General features: G+C 41.4%; 1 protein-coding gene and 2 long non-coding RNA genes across 5 annotated transcripts; 2 read left to right on the top strand and 1 right to left on the bottom strand.

The window, feature by feature from the left end:
- Positions 1 to 574: 574 nt before the first annotated feature.
- On the bottom strand, positions 575 to 2,427 carry LOC111564271 (uncharacterized). 3 transcript variants are annotated; one of them, XR_008600497.1, is made up of 4 exons: positions 2,205 to 2,427; positions 2,061 to 2,134; positions 1,772 to 1,977; positions 575 to 1,339 (listed from the first exon to the last, which is right to left on the bottom strand). It is a non-coding gene; the product is annotated as an uncharacterized LOC111564271 (long non-coding RNA). The 3 variants fall into 3 exon arrangements; XR_008600496.1 differs by having other exon boundaries at positions 2,061 to 2,131; positions 2,205 to 2,417; XR_002745767.3 differs by having other exon boundaries at positions 1,823 to 1,977; positions 2,061 to 2,131; positions 2,205 to 2,413.
- Positions 2,428 to 3,092: 665 nt separating this feature from the next.
- Positions 3,093 to 5,743, top strand: LOC111564270 (uncharacterized). The gene is made up of 3 exons (XR_004846813.2): positions 3,093 to 3,243; positions 3,320 to 3,464; positions 3,547 to 5,743. It is a non-coding gene; the product is annotated as an uncharacterized LOC111564270 (long non-coding RNA).
- Positions 5,744 to 17,272: 11,529 nt separating this feature from the next.
- LOC129348158 (uncharacterized) lies at positions 17,273 to 22,065 on the top strand. Its single transcript, XM_055007848.1, has 2 exons — positions 17,273 to 17,472; positions 17,789 to 22,065. The coding sequence occupies exon 2, from the start codon at positions 21,046 to 21,048 to the stop codon at positions 21,994 to 21,996; it is 951 nt and encodes a 316-aa protein (XP_054863823.1). The 5' UTR covers positions 17,273 to 17,472; positions 17,789 to 21,045; the 3' UTR covers positions 21,997 to 22,065.
- The last annotated feature ends 673 nt before the right edge of the window (positions 22,066 to 22,738 follow it).

Raw genomic sequence — 22,738 nt, 5'->3', positions numbered from 1 at the left:
TTTGCCTTCATATTTATCAAATTTCAAGTCATCCTGAAGAAGAAATTTGTTTTAAAACATGAAGTTCACGTCTCTTCAGAATTCATGATCTTTATACACTTAAAAAGCTGTTCCTGAGCTGAATTGCACACTATGGTAAAATATGTTGTCTCCGCATTCCCTTCAAGCCAAATGAATTTAAACATCATTTGCCTTCCTATTTATCACATTTCAACTCATCCTGAAGAAGAAATTTGTTTTAAAACATGAAGTTCACGTCTCTTCAGATTTCATGATTTTTATACACTTATAAAGGTGTTCCTGATACATTTGTGACAGTTGTACGACGGGCAAGATTATTTTTTTCTCTTGTAGTTTCTCAGACATATCAAGGATGTCAAGATGTTGAAAACATCCATTGTGTGGCAAGGCTAGGAGGGTTAGATGTATGTTTGCTATCTATCACGTGTCCGACAACGCCACCTGGGGGAGTTTCTCCCCCAGGAGATCTATTTAGGGAGGACCACCACTCCAATACAGACCACAAGAAAGGTCACACAGGTACGAAAGGCACCGGACACTGACGCGATTCCACTTTAAGTATAGAAAAATGAAATTTATTAACAATATTTAAAAATGTACACTCTTTCTAAAACAGACCTTGTTGGCGATGCCAAGACATAACTTGGTAGTAAGTGGCACAGTATTAATCTAATCCTCAAGGGCCCCCCCTGACTTTAATTAAGTGTGCCACCGAAACAGTCACCAGGCACAGGGCTGAGGGCTTTACCAGGCAGCGATGACGAACTGGAGGGGAGAAGGGAAGGGTCTTAATGCACCACACCACACGTGAACAAAACTGTAGTGACTTTACCTGTAGTCACTGAGGTGGCAGTTAGTGTCCTCCAGTCTTACGCGTGCGGCTTCAAATTAAAACAGTGTCTCTGCTCGTTTGTACTGGATGTTTCTTTTATTTACGGCACTGCAGGTAAGTTATCATTAAGTCAACATTAAGTTTCCAACATTATAAAACCTGACAACATTCATCTGCTTGACACGGCGTTTGAGCACGGTCGAAAACTGTTCGGCTTCCTTCTCCAAACTGCACACCTGAATTCATTCATTCATTAGCCATCATATATGCAGTCTACTCCCAACAGAGGGCAACCCCGTGGCTCCTAAAGCCACACCCACACAGTCATACCAACACTATCAACAATCTAAACAAAGTAACCATATTTTGGCTCCAACAAAAACAAAATCATTGACGAACACCCAAGTGCACTATTGTACAGGGAGTGAAGGGACCACCACCGCCGGGGGAAATCAGTCAGCCACCAGCCACCTGGCCCAACAGCTCCTGTCCAAGGAAAAGAGGCAAACTGTTAGTCACGGAAAAACGAGGCACACCTACATAGATCTCAAATAAACTGCCACACCACCACACTAGGCTGGGCCCACGAGGTCACCACCAAGGCCAATTACGCCAACATGCACCCCTTACTCCCTCGCCCAGTCAACCCAATAAACCAAAAAAAAGGAAAACAAAATTTACAAACCCAAACAAAAAAAAAAAGATAGCTGAATAATTTAAATATGCAATCACAACAAATAAGTAAATAAACAAAACTAACTAATCAAGAATCCCAAGATCTATACTAACACTAATAATTCTAAAACTAACAATTCTAATACTAACAATTCTAATACAAAAAAACAGCAACAACCCTAATAATAATAATAATAATAATACTCTCAATAACAGGCCTGTTGGGCAAGAGGCAATACGCACACCAAGATCGTTGTTCTTTTTTTTTTTTTTTTTTTTTTTTAAACATCATACAACAACAAAACAGCTGCCGATGAGCAAAGAGCTTGCCGCGATGAACTGCAGACAGAACAGCAGTAGCCCGCTTCAGGAAGTAGAGCCGCCCGTCAATGTAGCCAGAGCTTTTCAGGCAACAGGGGAGACAGCCGCAGAAAAATGCAGCTCAATCACTGCCAACAGCAACCAGAAACATAGTCATTTCATGTGCAGCCCAACAAACATGCATAAACGCGATAGAAACGAGCCAGCCTACCTCAGAAATTCAATGCAGCGCGTGAATTATTACGCCCGGCTCCCAGCCTTCAGCCAGAATACGGCCCGACTCTGCTAGAAAGCAGAAAGCACATCAAACACCACTAATATAGCCCAGCGATGTAGCGACCACGTCGGCACATACCTGATGACAGGAAACAGCGAAAGCTCGACAGCCAGCGTCTCAAAAACCACCACGCAAATCCATGCTAAACCATGCTACTAATGTAGCCCTCCGGCCCAGGAACAGGAAAGAGGATGCATGTACGAGACGCACAGCCCTCTCCTAGATATAACTGGGTGTGGCACCGCCCAGCAAGCAAGGTGCATTAGGCAGATTACTCCCAGCTGCGCAGACCGGATCTGATGCACACAATACGAGTGGAGGCGGACTGAGCCGTCCTACCACAATTGACACTAACTTGTTTGCATAAAGATAAATTATCCATGGTGCCTAATTCCATCAGGCACCATGGATATCCGGGAGCATTCTCAGTTGATATGAACAACTCAGTTTGAATTACAGAGATAACTCACTTATATAGGTTCGTGTATGAAGAGTTCTCTTAACATTTTTTTCGAGTAGCAGAGTCTCACTTTCTCCATATTAGGTACAATTCTTGTTCCCAATACGGGAACAAGAATCTCTTCTAACTAAACATGTCTAGGAGTAGCATAAACATTCCAGGAACAACAGAAAGATTTCTCAACTATTGCATAAACAACATTTCAGGCCTATGGGTTCTGTAACGCTTCCCTGGATAACCCGAACTGCAGTCATACCATACAAATGAGGCTGAACTGAATTGAACTGAAATGAACACATATCTTTGGTCATCTTTGATACTTGTAGTAATTTTATCTGTAAAGAAGCTCAAGAAGTCATTACTGCTCAGAGCTAACAGAATACAAGGCTCAACAGAGCTCTGACTCTTTGTCAGTGTGACAGGAGGTTGTCTCCCTCCTGGCCGCTGTTGGGCGCCGTGCCAGCGGTGCGAGCACCGTATTGCTGGGCGGTACCATGCGCCCTTTATATTCAGGTGTGCAGCGGTGGAGCTTCCTGTCTTCCCCTCCCTGCTTGCTTCCGTGGTGGCTGTGGTTTGGCATGACGGCGTTGGTGGACGCAGCCATTCTCTGGTGTATCCAGCCGTTGTGATTGCCGTCAAGGTGTGCTGTCTGAATACGTAAGTGTTCTGCCGCTTTCTTTTATTTTTGGCATGTGATTACATCTGGTGATCACCATATTTCCACACCTTCCAGCGTGGCTGAGTGCTGGGGTGAATTCCCCGGGGTGAAGCGGGGATCTGCTGGAGTCCTGCTGGGCAGATGAACACAGGCTCGCTCTGGGTGTGTGTGGGTGTGTGCGTGAGCCGTATTCTTGTGGCTCACACCCTCCAGTTGCCAGGTACGTGATGGGTTGGTCTCCCCAGCCGCTACTCTGGTTTTATGTAACGAGTTTATTAACTCAGTGTTATTTTTCTTTCCAGTTAACAGCCCGGCATAATCGGACTGCTACCATCGCTTCAAGCTGAGCTGCTGTTTTGGTTCTCTTTAATATTTGTTTGGTGAATTGTTTATGGTTTTTTTTTTATTCTGTTGTTTGCGGCGGCTTGGAGCGGACTTCTCAGCCCAGTACGGCTGAGTGCCGTCTGCGTCCACTCGTGTAGAGGCTGGTTGTGTTGCTGTTGTGTCAGAACTTGTACAGCTGCAAGGGCTACTTCAGTTGATGGTGTTTTGTTTCCTTTGTTATTTGGAAATTAATTCAGGTATTTCCTTTTGGTGTTTTGGTTTGCTTTGTTGCATTAGTTTAATTGTGGGTTTTTTTTGTTGTTTTCTTTGTGAGTTTATTTAGCCTTATGTATTGATTTAATTCATCATTTATTGTTCTTTGGTTTTGTTTTCTTTTGTCCACACCAGTTATGGTTAGTTTGGGCACGTTTTATTAATCTTTGTCTTTGTCTTCTGTGTACAGGTGCTGTGGCTTACTGCGGCAGTTATTTCCTGGTGGTGGTGGTCTTCTTCACGGTCCCCCCTTTCTTTTGGTTTTGTGTGTGTGTGTGTGTATTATTTGCAGTGTCACGGGTGATTCATTTAAGGATTCCTCTCCCCTTTTTTGGTTGTCCTGCCGCAGGGTAAGCCCTAGCCTGGGTTTATTTTATTCCTTGTTGCTCATTCTTTCTTTTAGTTAGTATATGTTAACTGGTGTGTGACATTATTTCCTTCCTTATAAATTGTTAATAAACATTGTTAAATTGGAACACGTCTCGCCCCCCTGTGTTAATGGACCCTGTTTGAGCCTTAATTGGTTTAGTGACAGTGAAACACACCTGAGCTAGGATTTCCTGGGTGCAGGTCCCAGGTGGCGTTGTCGGGACCATAATTGGTCTAATTGGCTACAAACATTCCTCGAATCTCGCCACATCAGCATTGGCTACAGTGCTGAAGAGAAACCTGGGGTTCTTCTTGTTCTCCTCTATTAATGATAAATAGTATCAGCATACTAGCATTACTGGCATTACGAAGAGCTTTTTTTTTTTTATAAAGCATTAGACTATTTTTTCAAGCTACGTAAACTTCCGCTAAACTAGTGAAATGCCACTTCCTTACCAGCTTTTGCGAGGCCTGCTTTAAAGTCCGCAGATGGGAATTATGGCAAGGAGCAGGTGGGAAAAATTGTTACATCTGCCCTTCATTTTTTTCCATAAATGGTGTTGAAGCTTATTCTCAACTGCTGTACAATCCATTGCTGTAAAATGAAATGTTATTAAAAAATGGTCAGACTTCTGTCTGAGGGTTCTGGGGAAATACTGTTAACTGTTCAGTTTCTATACCAGTCAGAACAAGCTCAAGGGTGTGGTTAAAACTGAGTCGGTTTATTTACATGTTGAGAAAAACCAGTTAAGTCTAATAATGAATTAAATGCAGTCTCAAGGTTGTCACTGTCAACGTTAACATGAATGTTAAACTCCCCCACAATAATGACTTCATCTGAACTAAGCACTAAATCAGGAAAAAAAAGTCTTTACATGTACATTAAACAACTTTATTATCCAGCGTTATTGCTCACAAGGGACTTAATATGTTTGATGACTGAATAGAGGGACTTTTTTAATATTTTAATAATTCTAAATAAAAACACCAGCAATGATAATTTGTCTGTTATAAATGTTTTTTGAAAACCATGTAACTTAATGGAAATAAAACCATTCAAAGCACATTTCAAAGCAGTTTAATGAGGATTATTCAGTGAAGCAGAAGCAACAAAACTGGTTTTGTTGAAATTTCTGCAGTTTCAAACAGACTCACACACACTATCTAACTTAATGAAGTGCCTTTATTCATCAGATAGATGACTTGTTACAAAGAGAAGCTATCTTAAATAGGGAGTAGTGAAACACAACCAGTCATATTCCCCACAAGTTATAGGAAGGTATGAATCCTAAAACAACTTTCTACTGAATGACAGCTTTGCAATGACAACAAAATTAATTATCTTTTGAAGAATTAATATTATAATTTTGTTTTCAATCATTCTCTGTATCTTTATTTTCTCATGTTTATTCTGTCTGTGTTGTCAGATCATTCTCTCTGTAAAGAACATTTGCTAATGTTTGTTGTTTTTAAATATGCTCTAAAGTGACTTGATGTGACAGATTTAATAAATTTTACATGTATCTGAAGTCAGTCTTGCCTTTATCCTCTTTGGATGTTTTTCTTCCAACACACTAGTTTTCCTGCTCTGTGTAGAAACAACAGAGGTAATACCAAACTACTCGGAAGATTAAACCAGACATACTTGTGATTATCACACAGTCAGCACCTCTTTCCAACACATTCAGCACAGCCCAAACCATATTCCAACCAAACTTCAACATCAGTACTCCCAGTATGACCATAATGGTGTAGAATGCCCTCTGCTTTGATTGGTCAACCCTCTCCCTGCCCCCACCCTGTTCTCCTGGACCTCGAAGAATCAGAATACAGAGAACAGAAATGCTGCTGAAGGAGATGACTGTTAAAGATAGTATCAAGAGGCAGAGATCATAAAAGACGGACTCTTTCAGCATCCGTATACTTGTCCCTACAAAACAAAGCAGCCAGACACAGCCAATGCTGATGTTTCTGATTCTGATCCCTCTCTCTTTGCTCAGGTAGGTGAAGGGATGAACCACAGCCAGGTAGCGCTCCAAGCAGGTCATGACGTGGAACAACATCTGTCCATACCAGCTGAAAGCAGAAAGAAAGGTCCCCAAAATGATTATCTTGAAATTATCACAGAGACACCACAACAGCAGAGGATACACCCAGAAACACTAATCAGCTCCATGGTGACCATGTGGTAGGTGAAGCTCTCAGAGTGACCCATGGTTGCTGCTGAGGTGGAGCACTTTTGTCTCCATTGTTGGAGACCATGGTAGATGGTGAAGATGCAGAGAGGGAGGAGGATGATGATATTGTTGACTGTGTACAAGGTGAGATGATGGAATCTGGTCTGGTGATGACACAAGTCATGTCTAAAGGGAAGTCAGAAATGATGGAGGAAATGTTTGAATGCAGAAAGGAGTCATTGGAGGATAAGGAGGAGTTTACCGACATCTGGAAGAGAAGTAGACATGACAATAAACTCAATTTAATGCATCAGATTACTCTTCTTCCACTTCCACACTCCTCCCTGACAAAACTGTATCACTGGATCAGTCCTGGCTCTGTACATGATGTGTGTGATAACACATCTTGTAATTTTAAACCATTTGTAATCATACCATAACCAGATTTTTACCTTCTACCATGTTGCTGATTTAAATTATCTGCATGTACCACAGAAAAAATTCAGTATCACTGAATTCTGCGGAATATTGAATCAGATTACCTGCAGTTGTGTATCAGAACAACTAGATGTCAGGAAACAACCACATTTCAGTCTGCATCAAATTTATGGAGACACACCTTGGTCACATGACTTGAAGGTATTATTTTAACATTAGCTGTAACTTTTAATACAGTCTGAATTAGTCAGTGCTTCACACTGTCCATCATCAACACAGACTATAGGCTGTTTTTGTTTCATATAATGATCTGTACAAGGAAACATAATCAGCACTGACAGCACTGATTCAAGACATAATCAGTAATAAACTAAAATTCACATCGACGCCCTGTAGTTTCCAGCTGACATGTCACTCAACACAATGCTGCTCAGCTCCTTGTTCAGTTGGGAGCAGGGCTGGTTCATTGGTAGGAGTGTGGCGATGGAGAGACAGACCTGCTGAATCTGGAGCTGCACAATGTATGAATGTACAAACATTGCATAAAAAGCTATTTTTGAAAAGCATTATAAAAAAACTATATTAATTTGACTTAAGCAAATAAGCAGATTTAAATCATCTAAATTTAATTCAGCTTTGTCATTTAAGCAATGCACACATTAATAAATTAATACACATAATCCAAGAAAATGACATATTGAGAAAAGAACTGTTCTGAATCATGAGTATGTTAACTTGTAACAGATTAGTTTTACACTGGAGTATTCCTTGAGCCTTGAAGCTGAAACACCAGCATTTCTTGTAATGAGAAAATATTATTTAAATGAATGGTTTTTTACATGTGTGATCAATGTCCAGCCCTGACAACATCCATACGGTTATATACATTCACAGTCATAGCGCCACCTTGTGGTAGCAGGAAATTGACATTTTTCACACTGATGTACTATTCTTAGCACGTTGATCAGATTCACCTCAAATTTGGTGACATAAACCAGAACACATTGATGATGATTCCCAGAGAAAATGGTGGCTCGTCGTCAAAGGGCGTGTCTGTGGCGGCGCGGCGAATTCCGATTTCTCGCCATGAAAATTGAATTATTAATATCTCAGCTGGAAATGGTCCAATCTGGACCAAACTTGATATGGTGGACACCAGTCCGGATCTGAACACATCCACACTCGTAAATTTAGAAATACTCATAGCGCCACCTATTGGCAACAGGAAGTAATTGTCATTACATTTGCACCTACCATTGCCGGAAACTTTGTCATATCATCTTGAAAATTGGTCAGCTGAGTGGTTATGCCTACACGATGCCACAGTGTGAAGATTTTGACGATTCATAAAACACTGTTGCCGTGGCAACGCATCGTTGCCGTAATAAAGTACTTTTTGACAGGTTAAAAATGCTCAAATGCTCGCCAAAATTACCACACATATCTGGACCGGCAACCCATGTGATATTTTAGGGAAACTGCACATGTGTGTGGCAAAATGGCTCCATAGAGCCACCTGGAAAATTTCAAACAGTTACTACGGCCAGTACGTGTTACCTAGAATTATGAAACTTGGTAGGCATATGTAACTCGTCAAGACGCACAAAAATGCAATTGACACCCATGCCCAAAACCCAACAGGAAGTCGGCCATTGTGAATTATATTGTCATATGTTTTGACGATTTTGGGTCATTTTTGTACATTTTCAAAAGCTATAAACTCAAACAGGGTAACACCGAGAGAGCTGAAATTTGACCAGGATGTACTCCAGGCATGGGTGATCAAAAGTTATCAAAATGCTCACCTTAAGTCTGAGGGCGTGGCCATGGCGGCCTCCTGAATTTTGGTGCTTCGCCATGAAACATCAACTGCTGTGTAACTGCCCTAAACAAGCTCCAATCTGCCTCAAACTTTACATGTATGATCAGAGTCCTGCCCTGATGACATTCACATGCTGAAATACAGCCACAGCCATAGCGCCACCTGTTGGATGGACAGGAAATGCTCTATAACTAGCCTGTACATAGTTCGATCTGTCTGAAATTTTATATACGTGATCAGAGTCCGACCCTGATCACATCCGTAGGCCAATATACCCTCGCGGTCGCAGCGCCACCTGGTGGATGGACAGGAAAAGCTCTATAAGTAGCCTGAACATGCTCCAATCTGCCTGAAATTTTACACGTGTGATCAGAGTCCAGCCCTCGTCGCATCCATAGGCCGACATGCACTCTCGGTCGCAGCGCCACCTGGTGGACGTGCGTGGATTCGCCGACCAGCACGGATGCGAGGACCCGTCCAACGCTGCTTGCAGCTTTAATTTACATTTAGTATTCTATAGATTTTAAAATTAGAAGCGTTTTTTTATAGTATTGTACAGCAAGACTTTTTCAGAGTATATACTAATCTTTCATGTTAATGTTACTAATCTGCCTTTTTGTTATTTTATGATGCTGAACACTTGAATTTCCCTCGGGATAAATAAAGTATCTATCTATCTATCTATCATCTATCTATATCGAAATAATTCTCAATAAGCAACTCGAAAACATGTTTTGAATGGATTCATTTGTGTAATTTTAAATGCTTAAACTGTTCGGTGTACAGTTACTTCAGCTTTCCCTAAAAATACAGCAGCAATAATAATATCATAATAATATAATTGATATCACTAAAATGCAGTCACAAGTGTGGTTAAAATAACACAACCATGTACACAGAAACCCTCACAGCGCACACAGTAAATTACTTTTAGCTTCTGATATAATCAAACATCATTTAAATTCTAATTTCTGCTAATTCTATGACCTGGAAAAAAAATCATTTGTAATCATTTGAAGGATAAAATGATATGAAGTTGCATTATTTCACAAAAATTAAGTTGTTACCAAGTTAACAAATAAAATATTTTTCTTATATGAAAAAGCACAAGTGACAACAGTAGAAAGACTGTTTTGGAAATACAGGCAGCAATGCTGCAACTCAGTGCAACAAAAGTAACACCTGTAATCAGTGAGCACACCTGGGATTTCTTGTCAGCCTATCTGCTTGAACGTGGTTCTAAAATGAACTTGGCACATCTGAACTTCCTTAGTTTTTGTTTGCATGAGAAAAGTTTCACAGGTTATGAGAAAGGTTTCACATGGAAAATACTGGCCAGATGAGCTGAAAATGTTTAATTGCTGGACTCCATAAAGATGAAAAAGGCTACAGGAAGATTGGTAACCAACTAAAACTCAACAGAAACACAGTTGGAGCAGTAATGAGCCATAGTACTACTAATCAGCACTGCAGTGGCGTAATCCTAAAATTATCCCACAGACAGTGCATTACTTGCACAATTTACCTCTGACTGACAGGACACTCTGTGAGAATTTGTACTGTAGTTATTAATGGAAATCAGAGTTTCTGTGACAGCCCTGTCAGACTTTGTTCAGATAAAATCAAGACAAACTTGTTGGACTAGAATGAGGTCCAGCATGTTTTTGATTCAAAAGGGTTAGTTTTAAATTTTACATAAGGAAAAATACTCTACTCTTCACCTGAGATATAACACGGTGGCTGTGTGAAACTATTTCAAATATTTTTTTTTAATGATTTGTAGTTTTTATTGTTTTTAAATTTTTGCAACATACAACCATCAACACTCAAACCCTCCCATCCCACCCACCCACAACCAAGAAGGGTCCATCACTCTCAGAGGTGATTTGCATCTCAGCCTATTATGGAAGGCAGTACCCATAGTAAGTAAACTGGCTGAGTAGCCACATAAATAGAACAAAACAAAATACATCTGGCACCAGCTCCTTGACATCATTGCGCATTAGCCCGATCTTTACTGTGACATCTGGATGCTATCGAGGTACATTTCCCACTTCAGATAATATTTTTCTGTTCTGTCCAGTATCCTGTATGACATTCTTTCATAAGCAGCAGCTCTGCCCAATTCCATTGTCCAGGCCAGACCACCAAAAGAGGGTTCTCCGGGTTTCTTCCAGCTTCTGAGGATGATCTGTCGACCGATCATAATAGCAGTTTGTATCCAATGTTTCAGTGGTTGTGGAAAACCAGACAACACTGTACAGTCCCCCAAAACATAAAGTTTTGCACAGAGCACAAATTGTCTTTTGATAACATTAGTGATGTTAGTATGAATCTTCCTCCAATACTGACTGATCTTGGGGCATGACCATAACACATGTATCAGTGTACCTTCATCCCTACCACACTTCCAGCAGGCAGCTGTATCCTTTAGACCTAGTCTGAAAAGTCTACTCGGTGTCCAATAAAATCGATGTAGTATTTTAAATTGAATGAGCCTCACCCTCAGATCTCTTGACATCATTTGGGAGTTGCCACATATTTTAGCCCAGTTCTCCTCATTAAAAGAAACCCCCAAGTCTCTTTCCCAAGCCGTTCTAAGTGAGGAGATACCTCCATCTCTTCCATATTCCATCAAACTCTTATAGTATTTGGCTGTTTCATGGCCTTTTCCCATTATCTTAAGAACTCTATTTAGCTCATCTGCTGACCTTGGGGAGTGTAGCCCAAAAGTCTGTTGCAGTAAATGATGTAATTGAAGATACCTCCAGAACTGGGTTTTAGGTAAGTCATATTTATGCTTTAGGTCATCAAACGAATAGAGTGAGTTACCATTATATAGATTTTCCAATACCAAAATTCCTTTGTCTGCCCATTCCTTCCAGAAAAATGCTTTTTTATTAATATTCAGCTTAGGATTCATCCAGATGCTGGAGGCTCTATTTAAATAAGGATCAAACCCCATCAGGCTTGAGACCTTCTTCCATATACTTTGAAGATGAGATATGACTGGGTGAGCCTTTAACAGTTTGGTGGATAAACGGTGAAGCACTGGGAGAGGAGTTGATACAGATTGCTCTATACCAAACCATGGAGGGGCCCTCTGCGGGGGCAATGCCCAGTGGGCCAAATGTCTCAGACTAAATGCATAGTAGTAATATAGCACATTCGGGAGCCCTAAACCACCAGCGCTGACCGGTCTCTGCAATTTTCTCATGTTCATACGTGGTCTCTTTCCATTCCAGATAAATTCTTTAAACATGTTATCTAGTCTTTTAAAGTAGCTGAATGGGATTTCTAATGGGAGAGACTGAAGCAGATAATTGATCCTGGAAATACAGTTCATTTTTATAACATTAACTTTACCCCACAATGACAAATATAGTGATGACCAGCGCTTTACATCAATACCTAACTGCTCTATGAGAGGATCAAAGTTCACCTTAATAATATTATCCAACACAGGGGGGAAGATAACGCCGAGGTATCTCATCCCTTGCTTGGGCCATCTGAATCCGCCAGCCTGGAAGAGTGTAGTGGGACAAAACTTCGTTAAGGGAAGAGCCTCTGATTTATCCCAATTTACCTTGTACCCTGAGAACTTTGAGAAGGTGTTTATTGTATTTAGCAATGACGGCATCGATATCACAGGATCCGACACCAGTAGAAGAATATCATCCGCATACATAAATAATTTGTGGACAGAGCCACCGCACAACACTCCTGGGAAGTTACCGTCCCTTCTAATCGCTGCTGCTAAGGGTTCCATAACCAAACAGAACAACAGAGGGCTGAGGGGGGAACCTTGGCGCGTACCCCTCCCTAATTCAAAATATGAGGATATGTACCCATTGCTTTGAACTGCTGCTTCTGGCCGCTTATATAATAGACGAACCCACTTAATGAAAGTTTCTCCAAAACCATATACTTCCAATGTCCTAAATAAATAGCCCCATTCCACCCTATCAAAGGCTTTTTCGGCATCAAGTGAAACAGCAGCAACTGGCGAATTAGAATTTGAGAGTGCCCACATAATATCAATAAACCGTCTTACGTTATCTGCCGAACTACGTTTGCGAATGAAGCCCACCTGATCTTCATGCACTAAAGAGGTCATGACCTTCTCCAGCCTATTAGCTAAAACTTTGGACAAAATCTTGGTATCCATTGGGATAAGAAAGATTGGACGATAATTTTTACAATCACAAGGATCTTTGTCTTTTTTAAGAATAAGCGTAATTAGAGCTTTTAATAAGGTGTCTGGTAACTGTCCCTTTTCAAAAGCCTCATTGTACATACTCAGGAGTAAAGGTGTCAGCTCAAAGGCGTAGCATTTAAAAAATTCGGCTGTGAACACATCTGGTCCTGGGGCTTTCCCACTTGGCAACTCTTTAATCACCCTAATAATTTCTTCCTTGGTTATTTGGGAATCAAGGTTGGCTCTTTGAGATTCAGACAGTTTGGGAAGATCTAATCCCTGCAGAAATGTCTCCATACACTCCCCATTTTGTTGATTATCAGCTTTATACAAATTTATGTAGAACTCTGTAAACCTACTATTTATTTCTTCAGATTTGACCTCCAGTTCACCTTCCTCTGTTCTTATGGCTGAGATAATTGATGAAAGCTCTCTCTGTTTTAAACAATTTGCCAATAATTTACCAGCCTTATCCCCTGACTCATAATATTTTTGTCTCATTCTTAAGAGCGAGAATTCAACTTTCTGTGACAAGATACTATTATACTCATATTTGAGCTGTGTTGAAGCTCTAAAGTCATCGCCAGTAAAGTGTTTTTTTACTTTCGTCTCGAGCTGTTTAATTCTGTCTTCAATTTCATTTTGCTTTGCCATCTTCCTTCTTTTCTCATAAGAAGCATACTGGATTTACAAAACCTCTCAGCACCGCTTTCAACGCTTCCCAGGCTGTCCCCGCAGAGGGCGCCGTGGGCCCATTCGTCTCAATGTACATCATAATTTGTCCTCTTAATGCCTCTTTAAATCTAGAATTCTGTAGTAGGGATGAATTTAATCTCCACCTTGGCATCCGAGTCCTATCACTAAAAGAGAAAACCTCCAAGCTAACTAATGCATGGTCAGAGACCAAGATACTACCAATGGAGCATGACATTACTGACTGTAAAAGATCTTTGGAAATGAGAAAGAAATCTATTCGAGAAAAAGTAGAGTGTGGGGCTGAGAAGAAGGTGTAGTCTCTTCCACGGGGATTTAAAATCCTCCATACATCTATCAAGCCTAAAGACTCAGCCATACGTCTCACTACTAAAGTGGCTTTAGGCATCCTGGTTGAAACAGTGCTGCTACGATCAATAACAGGATCCAGTATTAAATTAAAATCTCCACCAATGATAGTCTTATGGTTACCAGCCTGCTGCATTTTTGTCTCTAAATCTATGAAAAATTGTGGCTCATCTCTGTTTGGAGCGTAGATATTTGTCAGAATAACTATATGACCTTGTATCTCTGACACTATTATGAGGATCCTTCCCATCGTATCCTTAATTTGCTGGATAAATTTAAATTGCAAATTTTTATTTATAAGTGTTAAAACCCCACGGCTTTGACTGGATCCTCCACTGTAATATACATGGCTCACCCAGTCTTTACATAACTTCTCAGCCTCTACTGCCGACAGGTGTGTCTCTTGCAAAAACGCCACATCCAATTTCTTAGATTTCAAAACTGAGAATATTTTCTTCTTTTTAATTGGATGACCCAGGCCCTTCACATTCCAAGTGGCAATGCGCAGATTATCAAATTTAGCAGTCATTAAAAACTTTAAGATACATACTTTTGAGATGCAACACTCCCTCAGCTATATGTGTAAAATAACTAACTTCAGACCCTTCTACCCCAGAAACCCTCACTACCCAGAGACAGCGCCTAACACAGAACTCTGCACTGCTCCATTGAACAGGACTAACCTGACGGTCCATGACTGTCGATTGTTCAGTGACTTGCCTCACGCAAACCCCCAGCATCATATTCCATTATTTATAAATCAAATTTTATGAGGAGAGTACTGTAGAAACAAATAAAAGTAGCAAAGGGGAATGACAACCGGTCAACGGTTACACAGATCTTTTGGTCTATTCGCTTCCCCCTTTTAAACCGAGATAAGCAAGAAAAGAAAAAAAAAGGATTAATTCACATTTAAATTGAAGACAGTGAATAAAATCTAGTGGGGAGCAGGAGGGAGGAGAGAGAGAAACCGTAACTCTTAGAGAAAATTAACAAAATGAAATTATTCCATTCCCCCTACCCCCTCGACACAGTCATCTCCTCTGCATTGTCGTGTCCCACACATAGATGACAAGTCTGGCAACTTTGGCCCCGATCAGAACCAGGTGACGGGCCACAGGTCACTCAGTAACCCTCTGGATATATTCCATTGCTCTCTTCGGGTCGTCAAAACGCTTCTGACCCCCGTTACAATCCACCTTCAGGATGGCAGGGTACAGAAGAGCAAACTTCATGTTGCGTTCCCTCAAAGCCTTCTTGCACTCCCTGAATTTATCCCGTTTCAATTGTGTGGCTCTCGAAAAGTCAGGGAAAATCATGATGCGGTTACCTTCCCAGAGAAGCTCTGATTTATTCCGTGCTGCGCGTAGGATGAGCTCCCTGTCAGCTGAGCGCAGGAAGCGGACCAGGATCGCCCGCGGTCTCTCCCCTGGATTTGGCCGTGGTGTTGGTGCTCTGTGTGCCCGATCAATCTCTGGTGGCTGCGCCATAAATGCAACCATATCTCCGCTCTCTTTGCCTTCTGGGACGCCCACAAAACGTAGATTATTGCGCCGGTTGTGGTTTTCCAAATATTCTAGTTTATCACGGATGTTCTCCACCTCCACTTTAGTGAGCTAGCGGGTTAGCTTCCAGCGATGCTCTCATCTTTTTATCTGCATCCTCTAGCCACTCCACCCTCTTTTCGACCTCCACCATGCGCGTAATTAATGCAGAAAGTTTAGCCTCGACAGAAGTTGTGGTTCGTCGAATTTCTTCGAGACCAGCCAAATCGCTGGATATTTTTTGCAGCGCAGCAAATATGTTAGCAATGTCCTGTCCCACCTGTGTAGCTTCGGAACTCTCCGATACACTGCTGTCGCCATCGTTCTGCGGGTTTTGGGACCTCAAATGTTTCTTAATGTCCCCGCTTTTCAAATGTTTCGCCATTCTGATTAATCAAGAGAGTTCTATATGCAAGACACGATTCTAGAAATATGTTTATGAATGCTTATAGAGGATATTTGGTGATGCTAGTTGGAGCTCCTGCTCAGGCAGCCATCTTCTCCTATCGCGTCACGTGACTCTCCTATTGCAAATAATTTTACAGCTAAATGTTTTTGCATAGGACTGTACTCAATTCTGTTTAGCTAGTCACACTTACCTTTAACAATTTGCTTAGAAATTTTGTTACTGAAGTTGTTTGCAATTTACACTAAGTCACTCATACAGCAGTGATTAATTTGTTCAATGAGAGGGATTGGCTACCTACTGTCATCTGATCAACCTATTCTACAAACAACCAACTCTGGGCACCAAAAAAACCACCATATGTCACAGTGGCTGAGGTGGTAGAACGTGGAGAAGGTAACAAGTTGGGAAGAAGCTTTACATTCCTAAAGACAATGAATTACACTTACAAAGATTAGATAATGATTAGCTCTGTTTTTTTATGTAAGCATATATGTGGAGCTATCATATTAACATTTACTACTGTTATAGTAAACTTCAAAAGCATAGACAGGATGAGCAACATTTACAAACAATACAAATCTGACATCAACAGTCTTATTCATCATTTCTGAACTCTGTGTATCACATTCAAACTGAGAAGTTGTTTCATTGAGCACATTTGATTCTGACAGAGTCAAAGTCCTTCACAAGAAATCGAAGGTGAAATGATTTTACATGACTGCAGCCACTTTTAATTGAATTTGTGATAGGACTATGATTTTTACTAGTGAAATTACTACTCTGATATACAGCAACTAGTTTCATGGCAGTGTAGCTGTGACACTCCATTTAGCATTAAACTGATTATAAACTAAACTCCTCCAAAAACCGACACTGACCAATCATAGTTTAGGAACCGCAAGCCTTTAGTTCCTCCACATGCCAAAATGTTATGCATGAGGCTTTTAGTTAAGAGTAAGAGCCCATAAAAACATACATTATTTCAGTTTTTTTTTCAGCTTTGTGAAAACCAAAAACTGAATAATGAAAGTGTGAAGATTTAATTAAATAATGTAAACTGCTCAGCCACATTCATGCACATCCACAAAATATCAGTTGATGGTATAAAAGCCTATTTAAACTAGGCAGTCATATAGGGTTATTTTAGAGTAAAGTAACAGTCTGATCTGACATTTTTCTTATCATGCTTAGCTATAACATTAGGACTACTGCTCTACATTGCAACTGCAGCTTCAGTATTTTAGCAAAGCAGCATGAAACCAGAAACATAACAGTGGTGTGAAACACAGTCCTCCAGTGTTCCTAGTTAACTACAATTGACAAAGTATATCAACAACATTTATCGGTGAGGCTGTTACAATCAGCCTCGCTCCTAAATCAAGGACTAAGGTTGTTCTGCCCGCAGATAACAGTTCATTTATGATTAAATAATATACAGTTTAAAAACCAAGTTAAAACGATTTCATCAGTATTTTATTGTGAAATGTTAAAAAGGATGCGCTTTGCATTATGGGAGAGAGACGCTCACTTGTACACACGCAGAGAGAAGCAGACACATGGTGATAGCGTTCCTCCTGTTACGTTTTATCCTACGCCCGCGAAAGCAATGGCTGTAAGTTTTTTCATTGTTTAGTGTTGAGGATTACTATAAAATACTTAATTTGGCTGTTGTTTATTTGTAGAGAAGCATTTATTGTGGTTCAGTCCGTTTTGATCTAAGAAATGTGTTAAACTAATGTCCAACTATGTTAGCATGTGAATGAGCACATCAGCATATCAATGGCGTTAAGTGATAAATTACGTAGCATGTTAGCATAGCATTCATTCATTAGTCTGATGTTTAATGGTTGCTAGCAGTTATATCAACGTGACAGCTTTATAACCAAGCTAAAAGTACCCTTTCCTCTTCTCTGTTTGTACATTTGCAGTTTCACTCACAAGTTTTCACCTGTCATCCATGACATGTTAATAAAGGAGCAAGGCGCTCACGTCCTGGCTCGTGAAAACCGAGTTTGGCTGGCTGTTTAACTGCGTTGACATACAAGCGGTATATAACATGTAGAGAGAACAGTACAGTGAAAAGCCATGCCATCAGTGGATGTAAAGTAAAACAACACAGCCATGGACATCGAAACCAGTGTCAGAGATGATCAGGCTAAGTCAGAAGCTAGCCTCAAGAATTCCATTGCATCTAAATCTTACAAATCTGCATGTAAAGCAAGCTCTAGACACTCAGCCTCTTCCAAGCCTTCTGTTGCTGAAGCAGCCATCAGAGCCAGAGCTTCAGCCGAAGCAGCACGTACCAAGTCAGCCTATGCTAAAAAGCAGTTGGAAATTAAAAAGGAGAAAGCCAGATTAGACCTGGAAAAAACTACTCTGGAAGCAGATTTAGAGGTCTTGGAGATCTAAAAAGAAGCAGCAGCTGCTTGCGTCGAAGCTGAGGTCCTAGAAGCAGCTGCAGCTATGGAAAATGAGGATGTGCAAAGCGAGAAGAGCACTGTTCCACCGCAAGTAGTTCAACAGAGAATTGAGGATTATGTGCAACGCCAAACACAGTTCAGTCTGCAAGCCAACGCTCCACCCACACATAACGAGGTTTCTCACTGTATGAAAAAATCTTCTCCGGCGACATCACCTGCAGTCAAGGAGGAAAAGCACACACATATCTTCACACCTCTAGCCAATGAGAATATGTGTGCAGCCAATTGCACACCTACTCCAAATCCACAAAATAACCTACAAAGACAATTTATCACAGAAAACTTACTCACTCCTGGTCCAGTGGATAACCAGCAAAGACAATACAATCAGCACCTTCCTCAGTACACCAGCAGCCCACCTATGATAGACTTTGCCAAGTTTCTTGCTGCACGCAGAGTTGGTGACCACAGGCCTCTCAAAATTCGACGACTCACCAGAGAACTTCAGAGCATGGCAGTCATCGTTTCTCAATGCAACACAGGACTTGGAGCTCACGTACAGCGAACAACTGGACCTCTTAGTGAAGTGGCTTGGTAAGGAGTCTTCTGAACACATAAAAAGAATCCGAGCTGTTCATGTTGCCAACCCCAAAGCTGCTCTCGAATTGTCTTGGGATAGACTTCAGGAGTGCTATGCCACACCAGAAATAGTTGAAAATGCCTCGTTTAAAAGACTGGATAGTTTCCCCCGTCTATCTGCAAAGGACAACACAAAACTGAGAGAACTTAGCGATCTTCTCATGGAGCTGCTGGTGGCAAAAAGTGATGGCTATCTTCTTGGACTTGCTTACCTCGACACTCCTCGTGGAATAAAGCCTATTGTAGAAAAATTGCCCCCAGGCCTACAGGACAAATGGCTCAGCATAGGTTCCAGATACAAGGAAGAACACAGAGTGACATTCCCTCCCTATTCCTTTTTTGTGGACTTTGTTTATGGCCAAGCCAAGGCCAGAAATGACCCACGCTTTGTCTTGTCCAACAACAAAGATGAAAAAGCCCCATTTAACCCGAGTGGGTTCAAGACTGCTGTATCTGTGCATAAGACAAATGTCACTACAAGTTCTGATGCAGGCCCAATGATCCTGTTCGCTATTGCCCTGTTCACAAGAAGACTCATCCTCTGGCTAAATGTAGAGCCTTCAGAATGAAAACATTGAACGAAAAAACATCTTAAAAGAGCGCAAGTGGTGCTTTAAGTGCTGCTTCCCAAACCACCTAGCTAAAGACTGTCAGACTATCCTGAAATGTACCGAGTGTGAGAGTGACAGACACTGTTTTGCAATGCATCCAGACTCAGTCCATCTCTCTGCTCCATCACCCACAACTGAGCCAGATGCAGAACCTCAAGACAGCCGTGCACTTGAGGTGACGTCAAGGTGCACCAAGGTCTGCAGTGAAGGCAGCACTTCTCGGTCCTGTTCAAAGGTGTGTTTGGTACAAGTCTTTCCTCGAGGTCAGTCAGAACCTTCTGTCAAAATGTATGTCATCCTTGATGATCAAAGCAACCGTTCACTTGCTCGCTCTGAATTTTTCCACCTGTTTGGGGTTGAAAGCAACCTGTCACCATATTTGATGAAAACGTGTGCAGGTACAACAGAGATGACAGGAAGAAAAGCAGTGGGCTTTCAAATTGAAGCTGTAAATGGAGGTGTATGCATGGATCTCCCACCTCTCGAGTGCAATTAAATAATGACCAACAGATCTGAAATACCAACACCAGAGGTCGCCCTTGCACATGCCCACTTAAAACACATTGCACCCCAAATTCCAGAGCTAGACCCTAATGCTCAGATGATGATTCTACTGGGGAGAGACATGATACAGGTGCACAAAGTGAGACAGCAAGTAAATGGACCTCATAACGCACCCTTTGCTCAGCGCCTGGACTTGGGCTGGGTGATTGTGGGTGAAGTGTGCGTCGACAATGCTCATAAACCTGTTGTAACTGCCTTCAAGACTCACATCTTACAGAACAGACGTCCATCTCTCCTCACTCCTTGCCACAACAGCTTTGATGTAAAAGAAAAACCAAGCTACAGCGGGGAGCAAAGGAGTGGCCATTTTAGATGCACATCAAAGCCTTCGTCAGCAGAAGACAAACTAGGGCTCAAAGTGTTTCAACGTACAGAGAAGAAGGACAAGTGTGCCATGTCCTTCAAGGATGAGACGTTTCTAAAAATCATGGAGAAAGAAGTCCATCAGGATGAAATGAACAGTTGGATTGCCCCTTTGCCGTTCAGGTCGCCTCGTCTCTCCCAGATAATAGAGAGCAGCCCTTGTCTCGCCTCAGCTCTTTAAGATGCACCCTCAACAAAAATCCTGAAATGAAACAGCAGTTTTCTGCCTTCATGGAAAAGCTGTTTGAGAACCAGCATGCAGAGTCGGCACCACCAGTCCATGAGCAACGTGAATGCTGGTACCTGCCCATCTTCGGTGTATATCACCCCCAGAAGCCAGCACAGATACGAGTCGTGTTTGACTCAAGCGCCCAGCAACAAGGAGTCTCCCTCACCGCAGTCCTGCTGAAAGGGCCTGACCTCAATAACACTCTCCTGGGTGTCTTGTTACGGTTCAGAAAAGACCTTGTTGCAGTCACTGCTGATATTCAACAAATGTTTTATGGCTTCCTGGTGAGAGCTGACCACAGAGACTATCTGAGATTCCTATGACACAAGGATAATGACCTGTTGAAAGAGGTGTATCGCATGTCTTTAAAAACAGCCCGTCTCCAGCAGTCACTATATAGTCTCCAGAGAGCAGCTCAGCAAGGTGAGCCAAAGTTTGGAGCAGACACCAGACAGTTTGTTGAGAGACATTTCTATGTGGATGACGGACTGATATCGCTTCCCACAGAGTCTGCAGCTATAGACTTGCTGAAGTGTACTTGTGCATCGCTTGCTGAGTCGAACCTGAAACTCCACAAAATTGCTTCGAACAGCCTCGCTGTGATGCAGGCCTTTGAACCTGTGGAACTAGCTTCCGGCATCAAAGATTTGGGTCTTGATGAAGAAACCCTGCCAACCCAAAGGAACCTGGGATTGTGCTGGGATTTAAACACAGACACTTTCACATTCAAAGTAGCTGTTGCTAACAAGCCATACACTCGCCGTGGAGTACTGTCCATTATTAACAGCATATTTGGCCCATTAGGACTGACAGCACTGGTGACAGTTAGGGGCAAATTATTGTTGAGAGAGCTGGCTGGTGGAATTCAGGATTGGGATGCCCTTCTTCCTGATGACAAACTGAGTACATGGGAGGCGTGGAAATCATCGCTCCAGGAGCTGAGCAGCCTTAACATACCTCGCTGTTACGTACCAATGTCAGTCTCAAGATCCTCGTACACCGAACTCTGTCTCTTTTCTGACGCCTCAAACTGGGCCATAGGGGCAGTAGCTTATCTACGAGCTGTCACCGAAGATGGTCGCTGTGAAGTTGGATTTGTGCTAGGGAAAGCAAAACTAGCACCGCAGCCTGAGCCTACAATTCCCCGACTCGAGCTATGTGGGGCTGTTCTGGCAGTTGAGATGGCAGAGCTCATTTTAGATGAACTGGATCACAAGCCAGATGCAGTGAAGTTTTATTGTGACAGCAGAGTGGTCCTTGGATACATCTGTAATGACTCAAAATGCTTTTTTGTGTACGTCAGGGATTAAAGCAAAAAAATTTCATTTGACTGAATTTTTTTTTCATGTCAAAATCACTGGCCACTTATAAAAATGTGGCAATACAATACTACTATAGCGTATAAAAGTTTGTATAGTGAAATTTGGCTGTAAAACACACTGAATGGAAGAATGAACAGGAATAGAATATTAATAACATGAATATAAAAAGTGTAATGAGTGGTATTGGTTGGGGGTCCTCCCCCAGAATTTTTTTAAAGCTAACAAGCCAATTTTGGTGCTCTCAAGTTAATTTTAAAGGGTTTGAAAGTCTTTGAAACAAGTGAACATTAAATAGGGAAAAAAAAAAAAAAAAAAAACTTACTGCACTAATTGAGTTAGGAAAAACTTTTATTTAGCAATTTACAAACTCTTAAAAATAAAAAACAAATAAACAAATGTAACCTGAACTTACTAATATTTTACTTTCTATGCTTTTTGGCACTGAAACCAAAAGTTTCAAGTTTGGCCATTCCAGAGGTACGCTTCTGTGTTTTTCCAGAGACACATGGCACATTAGTAGAATTTTTCACTTCAGCAGTGGAAGTGGACGCTGTTGCAGGGACAGTGGAGCTTCAGGGATTAAAGCAAAAAAATTTCATTTGACTGAATTTTTTTTTCATGTCAAAATCACTGGCCACTTCTAAAAATGTGGCAATACAATACTACTATAGCGTATAAAAGTTTGTATAGTGAAATTTGGCTGTAAAACACACTGAATGGAAGAATGAAC

This window comes from Amphiprion ocellaris, chromosome 23 (assembly GCF_022539595.1).
Source record: "Amphiprion ocellaris isolate individual 3 ecotype Okinawa chromosome 23, ASM2253959v1, whole genome shotgun sequence".
NCBI classification, from domain to species: domain Eukaryota; kingdom Metazoa; phylum Chordata; class Actinopteri; family Pomacentridae; genus Amphiprion; species Amphiprion ocellaris.
The sequence above is the reverse complement of the archived record's forward strand: the minus strand, read 5'-3'. Positions and strand labels throughout refer to the sequence as shown.